This window comes from Cyprinodon variegatus, unplaced genomic scaffold (assembly GCF_000732505.1).
Source record: "Cyprinodon variegatus isolate N-32 unplaced genomic scaffold, C_variegatus-1.0 Scaffold8, whole genome shotgun sequence".
Classification (NCBI taxonomy): domain Eukaryota; kingdom Metazoa; phylum Chordata; class Actinopteri; order Cyprinodontiformes; family Cyprinodontidae; genus Cyprinodon; species Cyprinodon variegatus.
In genome coordinates, this window is record NW_015150461.1 from 1,367,942 (window position 1) to 1,376,472 (window position 8,531).

Consider the following 8,531-nt stretch of genomic DNA (forward strand, 5'->3'; position numbering starts at 1 on the left):
GCCAATAGATGCATTCGCCTTCATGCAGAAATGAACCAATGAAATGCAGTGACACATATGATGTCAACCAGAAGCGGCAGGCTGAAGCAAAACAAAGGTGGCTACGCCGATGGTCGAACCTGTAGACTTCGCTATTCAGTCTGTTTTAGCTGGAATATCATCTATTACTTTTTTTATGAGCCTGTTTGAATGGGAAAGATGTCCCAGATTTGGTAAGAGTTTGGTTTACTGTGGTTAAGTCCACAAGTTGTGAAACAAATCATGAATGTGATACGCCACCGCTGCTACGGCTGCTGCGATTAGCTAAACACTCGACATGGAAAGCAAGTCCCATTTGGTGATTCACCCAACCAGCTCAAAGAATTGCACTGAACGTCCCTCCCTTTTGCAAACACTTTCCACAGGAGCCTTTCCATTTTAATCTGGCTTAAGCCCTGTTAGCAAAATGAAAGGATCCAAACAAAGACAGGAAGTACCTTTTATGGGTTTGGGATGCAGTCAGCCGGACCCAATTTTGATCAAACTTAATTGTCTTTCTGAGCTCTAAAGTTTTGTAACACTGACAAACCGGATATAAACTTCTTCAGTGGCTCTGTTTCCAAACAGAACAGCTCATATCTGCTTTGCATCAGTAAACTCTGGATTATTGAGGCCACTGGTTACAAATCATAAGCCCTTGGAATGACTTCTTTATTAAATTACCTACAGCAGATCATGTCTGCTCAGGCTGAAGACGCTACACTGGTCCTGGTGAAATGACCAGTGAAGCTGCACAGAGGAATTCAGTCCTTGAGCTGACCCAATGTGTGCGCATGTGCTTTCTAATGACTAATCCAAATATTACTGAGCTTTTCTTTGCCGTCTTTTATTCAGCGGCTTCTTCCTCTTTTTTTCTCTAGCAAATTAATTTACAATATAAAAAAGCTGTACATCTTTTTTGTCAGGCTGCAGATACAAGCACTCATCATTCTGACTAGATGACGGTGACTCTGTAGTTCGGGTCGTTTGTCGTGCTGGAGCCGTCGGTTTTGACCACGGTGGCTTTGGACGAGTGCTGCGAGCTGTACAGGACGTTCCGCCGGCAGAGGCGCTCGCGGTAATTCTGGGCAAAGATGAGCAGCATTAGAGGGTTGATGCAGCTGTGCGAGTAGCTGAGGCAGATGCTGATGTTGTAGGCGTAGACAAAGGCGATGGTGGGCGGGTTGTTGCTCAGGTTGATCACCTGGATGACGTGGTAAGGTGACCAGCAGATCAGGAACAAGGCGATGACCATCAGCACCATCTTGGTGGCCCTCTTCGCCCACACCGACTGCTTCCGCTTGACGCGGCGGATGGAGCTGAACACGTGGTAAAGGGTGAGAGAGTAGAAGGTGCTGATGATGATGAGGGGAATAATGAAGCCCAGGATGGACTGGTAGAGAGTGTACCAGTACATGTCCTCGGGTCCGTCCAGGTTCATCATGCACACCTTCATGTGCAGCCTGTGGACCACCGTGGCGTAAATCATGACTGGGACGGTAAGGAGGAAGCTTCCCAGCCACACAAGCATGTTGATTACGATGGTCCACTGCACGGTCCTCCTCTCTGAGCTGGGATGCACAATAGCGATGTACCTGGCAGGAAAAAAATCAACTTTTTACAACCAAAAATAGATAATAGTAACTGAATAAAGTACATTTTTGAACAAATGGCATAGCAAAGGAGGTCATGCTGTTAAGAAACAGTGATAATGAGTTAAGTGCCCTTTGAGAATTTTTTTCTTGCAAGAAAAAGAGGAGTGTTTGCAGATGTCTAACACATTTTTGCAAAGAAATGTAATTCAACCAAAAGAACAGAGGAGCCATTTAAGTGCCCCAAATTATATACATCCAGCTGCCTTTTAATTTCAGGGTGCCATCTTTGTTCCAATTTTCTATAACAACAATCTTGCAATTTCTATGGAACACTTTCTACAGCAGTGTTAATAGGTTAGAATAAAAAGGAAAATGGAACATTATGTTTTACAAAGACAGAAACTGAAGGAACTGGTGAAAATAGCCTGCAGCCTAAATGTGGCATTTTGTGACTGCGTTTCTACCTGTGCTCTGAGTCTGAAGACAGATTATGCCTTTGCAAACAAAAAACAACATGAAATATTCTATAATAGCAGATTGAGATTGATTAGAAGAAATTGCCATATTTCTATAATTTGGGAGAAAACCTGTTCTTAGGCTGACCTTCTAACCTAAATGCTGTCTTTTTACAAAACTTTACACAAAGCAACCATTCGATTTTTTTTTTGTTTGTTCAGTATTTAGAGGTTTTCTGCTTTTCTTTTCACTTCCAAGCTTTACTGAGTCACCTGTTAGAAATAATGGAGCTGCAGTAAAAGGGGTCTTTGATCTTTTTGGGTAATTTCTACAGCTTTGTGTGTTAAAAAAATACAAAGGAATTTGAGATGGGTAAATATTAAGTTTCATGATGTCTTCTTGCTTTATAAACATAAATTGATGTTGGAATGACCCAATGTGTTCATGTGAAACAGCTCAGGATGACCAGTGTACATGTTCTTGATGTGCTTAGATCATAAACATGGCACTCAAACCGTACATACTTGTCATGGTGAATAAAACGTTTGTTAAAACTCTTCAAGGGTTAATCGAAAAAGCTTATCCTTAACTCAAATCCATACATATGCAGTAAAAAAATCCATTTTAGAAGGTAATGATTGCGAGATATTTAGTAAACAGACCAAATTTACTGCTATGTATTCAACATTAAATACTGCTTTTCAGAAAACAAAACACTGCAGTAAGATTTATAAATTTTAAGTCAAACTTATGAATGTTTTTTTAGCCGATGATGTCTAAAGGAATCTAAAGTGAGAGGCAGGATTCCCAGATAGAGAACATTTGCAACATAATGCTGAACTACCAAAATTACTCCAAGAGGTCATCAGCGACTCATTCAAGAGGGCTAAAAAGAACCCAGGACAAACATTTTAATGGTACATTTGATTCCACCAGAGGGATATTCATCTTTCCCATCTCAGATTCTCATAACCATAACAAAAACTCTATTTAACACAATATTTTCAGCTTATAAACAGCGCTGATGTATGTCATTTTATAAACAGTGAAATTTTGTGCTTGTCTAAATGTCAAGAAAAGCTAAAAATTGCTAGCCTCGCGAGACCATCCTGATCTCGCGAGCTTTCAAGGTTTCACTCGCTAATCAGTCTGGAGACTCTCCGTTGAAGAAAATTTGGAGCCGTTCACCAAACGAACGTCCAATCAGCGTTGGCTTTGAGGCGGGTTGAGGTGTGACGCAACGAGAAGCGCGACAGTTCAGTCTAAAGAACATGGCGGCTTCAGACGATGAAACTAGCGTTAGCGTGGCTATCGAGCAAGTTTTATCGGAATTACAGAGTATTTCTTCACTGAAAGAAGAGCAAAACACTGCTCTGGAGGCTTTTCTCAGAGGAAAAGATGTTTTTGCTCTTCTCCCGACTGGTTTCGGCAAGAGTAGCCTGGCTGTTAGTACGTCATATGCTTCGTTGATCTGATTGGTTTATTTGGACCGTCTATCACCAACATAGGCCAATCAGCTAACCAGTATTTTCGCCCCTTCCCAAAATTACTTCTATGGAAGGTTTCCATCTGGCGGAGTCAGGTTAAAAAATTGCTAAAAAAAAAGAATCCAAAGGTACATCTCACATTTAAGTTCAAGGCACTTAGGTTATAAAACTCTGACCTAAAGCAAAACAGTAAGTTCATCCCTGAAAGAGTTCATCAGGATGAAAACAAGATTATAGAATAGTCTATTCAAAGTCAAAGCTTAAATCCAGTCACTGGGGCATGATTATAAAAAGGCTTTTCATGTTTCAACATGGCTGAATTAGATTAAATCAACAAAGATCAGTAAATCAATTTCCTTCCAAACAATGGGAAAATATTTTTATCATTTTAAACACTTTATGACGAATCCCTGAAAACCCTGAAAGGTTTGGATGTTACCACTCCTTCCCCAATAAATGAACTCATATAGAAGCTGCGTTTACTGTCAGATTATCTCACATGATGTCAGATTTACTCGATCTGCAGCTTGAAAGTGTGACTGCAAAAAAAGAAAAAGAAAAAATCTGGAGGGCAAATATTTGTACAGGATTGTATAAGAGTTGGATTGTGACTAAATGTGTTAGATTAGTAGGAATTAAAAAGACACGAGTTATGGAAAGTTTTTGTGCTGGAGTGAAAATTTGAGTTCTATGGAGCTTTAGTAAAAATACACAAAAAAATAATCCAACTATTCTATTTTTGGCATTTACTTAATCCTATGTTTTAACTTTAACACAATTGTTTAACGTTTAATGGTAGACATAAAACAATTGTGTTAAAGTGAATAAAAAGGGATTGCATAATTTTTTTTTCAGTGTATTATTAAAAACAGATAAACCTTTTTAAAGTTAACACAGCAAAAAAATATGTTTGTATTATTACTTATAATATGCTTTAGTTTATTCTCAAACCATTTCTTATTTAGGTTTATTTTAACTGTTTTAACAGATCAGAATAATCTAAATGATGAGTCAGAAGCAAATCCATCTAATTTTTTTCACATTTTTAGAAAATGACTGTTTAGCTATCAGCAAATGCCATCATACTCCGATTGACATAAATACACTTATTAAATTAAATATTTCCATTTACATAAACAAATATATAAAGCTGACAGTTGTGCTTTTTTTTTAAGGAATCTACTTTATCAGTTTGAAAAAAATGTATTGAAGTTCTATTTTAACAATATAAATAAAATGTTTACATATACATTTACAATAACGTACTTTAACTGGAATATGCAATTACCTTCCACTGCACTTTAATTTAGATAGCTTCTGTCCAAACTATATATAAATACATAGTTTGGACCAAATATATGCTATTGTACATAACTGTAAAAACCCTTTTTATAGTAATATCCACCTGTATATTATCTTCGGTACATATCCAGCTGTAAATTTAGTTCATAACACTAGTTTTCTATATATTATATTGATCTATTAGAAAGATTCTGTTTATAATAGTATTCATCTCTATACTTATTCAGTAGAACTCATGTCCTGTATTTATGGAACCATTATTTATCCTGCACTTCTGGTTAGACCTAAACTGCTTTTCGTTGCTTGTACCTGTACATGTGCAATGACAATAAAATTGAATCTAATCTAATCTAATCTAATCTAAAATGTAACTGACTTTCACTTGTCTGTGCATTATCTATCTCATGTGAAATGCATTTTTCATTCTTTTAGCAAATTATGGTTTGTTAATAATTGTTGATATAATAAACAATTAAACAGTGATGCTTTTGGTCTTACTTAGAACAGTTTTGTCATTTTTCCAGCGTTTTATTGTCATTAAACAATGTATTCTCTGCATTTAACCCATCCCCTTGGGCAGCAGTGGGCTGTTAAACTTATAGTAATTTAAATTCTAATTGTTTGTCTTAACAGGGTAAAGTGAACATCTTCATAAAACAATATATGCTGTTATTCTCTGCTGTTATTGATTAATTGGTTGATTAATTGACTGTCAGTCCCCATCAATGATAACATGGTTTAGTAGGTGATGCACAGGTTGTTTTTAATGACAGTCTTACCTACCTATCAATGCACAGCACTGTCACTATCCCCACGGTGGTGAACTGGTTGCTGACATCCACCACCACCACCGCTTTGCACATAAAGTTTCCGAACACCCACTGCCTGTCTCTGACCAGCTGGTGGATGTTGAAGGGCATCACCAGCAGGAACAGCATGTCAGCTATGGCCAAGTTCAGCACGTAGATGTCCGACACCATCTTCTTCTTGCAAGCTGCCACCGCGTAGATCACCAGCGCGTTGGCGATGACTCCGACGGAGCACAGGATCCCGTAGATGGAGGGGAAAATGTGCATAAAGGTGGTGATGTCGATGGGACTGTAAGGCGTGGCGGTTGGAGATAAACATGACTGATCGCTTAAGTTGGATGAGGTGTTGTTATTGCAGATTACATCCGTGTCATTCATATTTAGGTCCCTTGAAAATAGGTGCGCTCTGCAGCTGGAGTCTGCTGTCCAAACTTGCGCGTAAAACTTGATCTCTGCTTTCTCAGCAGCGCGGATACCAGGAACTCCACTCGCTCGGTCGGATTTTATGTCCCAAAGTTAAGAAGTCTGAGCCAGAGTGACTGCATGAGCAACAGATGCCATGTGAGGCAGCTATGATCTGGACAACATCTGTGCGCAACTGCTCCAAACGCTGAGAGCCACAGCGGACCTTCAGTTCCCTCCCTTTTACTGATCATATGTGGGTTGTGTAACACTAGCAAATGAAAGGAAGGACTCTTTACTGGTGATCCAGCTTTGGATTCAAAGTGGGATCTACATTCATATTGTTTAAATCATTTCCACTGTTTGTTTGCTTGAAGAATAATAAATATATAACAAAAAATGTGAGTCTATAAATCACTGGATAATATCATGTTTTTGTCTCTAATCTGGAAACAATTTAGCTTTTACTTCTTTAAAGCTGCCAAGCTATTTACTGGAGATGTAGGAGAAATAAACCCAAAACTCCAGGATCTTTTTTATTTTGAATTTGAATTAATTCTCCTGGTTTTTGTTCCACTTTAGTTAAATTCCTTCCCTATTATTTTTTATTTACATCAACAGCCTTTATTTATACTTGGAACATACATCATAAAGCAGCATAAACAGAAATAACTATTAGAATAATCCTACCTTTCATTCTGTAACAGAAAAGTGATAAATATTAACATCACTGTTTTCCTGAATGTAACACCAAAAACCACGTGCTGCCATTCAGACATCCTCTGCTTTTCTTTTCGTTTCTGTATCATAACAGTGTACTTTCACCCCCTTTCTAATGAAATACATAAATGGAGAATTAATTTTCAAACATAACAGTTGTATCTGGAAGCGTAGCATACTATAAATATCATATAAATTTAATCATGAACTGTACACAATACTGAAATAGATTCGTTAGGAAGAAAATTATTAATTATTTCTCTATCCACACAGATTTATGCAGCTTTTATGACAAAATTTATAGTTTAGTGATCAAGTGAAACATTTTATTTCAAAGAAAAATAATTGATTGTGTGTAGATGTTAGAGAGGAAGGCTGCACTGGCATCTTATACATGTAACATCACCTCTGTTCCAATTCTATGTATTTAAAGAGAATAATCTAGAAAAAATGTAAAACTGCTAAATATTATTGAATTTGTTTAAAATATTTAAAACATATTCTTTGTAAAGATTCATTTAAAACAAAGACTTAGGTTTAAAATGATGATTATGGACCAGGACAGTCAGTATAAAAGAATTAAATTCTACCTTCAAAATCCAATCTGAAGTGTTTCCTAAATGTACATTTTTGATTAAATTATTAAAGAGGACCTTTAAATTGTATTTAAAAATTTGCAACTTGAAAATATATTTTCAAAACTATTTTGAAATGTAGATTTAAAACCCACATTTCAAAAATATGGTTATAAATAATTTATCTTATCTAATATTTAAAAAGGTCAATTCCATTTCCTTTTTCACTTTGCATTTTAAAATCATTTTTGTAGTTTGATATTTTTTCATTACAGAACTAAAATTCTCTGAAAACTTCAAGGATATACAAAGGCAACAAAAAAATGAATAAATACCTGAATCTTCTGTCAGCACCATAAACATTACAATGCTCGCCTCGAGGACATCATGTACCTAGATGTGCAGACTGCTTCTACAATCAATCTATAATATTTTAGTCTATAGCAAAATCAAACTGCATTGCAATCATGTTAGGGGTTTTATTTTATTTTTTCAAATAAATTTAGCTTTTTCTTAACTATCAATAAAATTAACAAATGAGAATTTTCTTAAATAATTAAATATTTTGTTGAGTTAATTTGCAACCAAGGGAAGTGACAAATAGGAATTTAAATTCAAAGCAACTTTAGGAAATTACATAAAGATTTTATAAATAAAAGAAGAATTTTCGTCAACATTATTATAATTTTTTATATCAATACAGAAAATAAAAATAAAAAAAGGAAAACTGTTTATCCTTCTTTCATGTTTTTACCAAGAACACTCCAGATAACCTTTACACTCTCCTCCTGTTCCTGTTCACTGTATTTTCACCCTTACTAAACCACTTCAGGACATCATGAGGTTTTTTGAAGTGAATATCTTTTGAATTCCACTCAGGGAGCCTCATATCAAAAATATGATTTTCTTTGGAGCGTCTTTAAAGGACAGGAGCCAATCTGATCGACGCAGAGCAGCAGAAAGGACTCTGCTGGGATCTCACCACAGGTCAGCGGGAATTGATGCGCTTTTTTCATCCGGGCCCACAGGTACAGTTTGTTCAAACTCTCTGGCAGATCATATCAGCTTCATCCACTGTGCAGTGTGCATGGACATGTCACTATTTCCTCATAGGCTATGATATCTGGATTTACAGACGTAAATAACAAAAGAAATGTAGTCCAAACT

At 36.4% G+C, this 8,531-nt stretch overlaps 1 protein-coding gene across 1 annotated transcript; it reads right to left on the bottom strand.

Moving 5' to 3' along the window:
• Positions 1–435: 435 nt before the first annotated feature.
• Positions 436–6,242, bottom strand: LOC107086218 (melanin-concentrating hormone receptor 2-like). Its single transcript, XM_015377026.1, has 2 exons — positions 5,642–6,242; positions 436–1,613 (listed from the first exon to the last, which is right to left on the bottom strand). The coding sequence occupies exons 1-2, from the start codon at positions 6,043–6,045 to the stop codon at positions 974–976; spliced, it is 1,044 nt and encodes a 347-aa protein (XP_015232512.1). The 5' UTR covers positions 6,046–6,242; the 3' UTR covers positions 436–973.
• Positions 6,243–8,531: the final 2,289 nt, after the last annotated feature.

Coding starts and splice junctions, on each gene's coding strand:
- LOC107086218 (XM_015377026.1), bottom strand. CDS start 6,045: ATGAATGACACGGATGTAATCTGCAATAACAACACCTCATCCAACTTA. Junction 1,614..5,641: donor ACAGTGCTGTGCATTGATAG/GTAGGTAAGACT, acceptor TTTTCCTGCCAG/GTACATCGCTATTGTGCATC.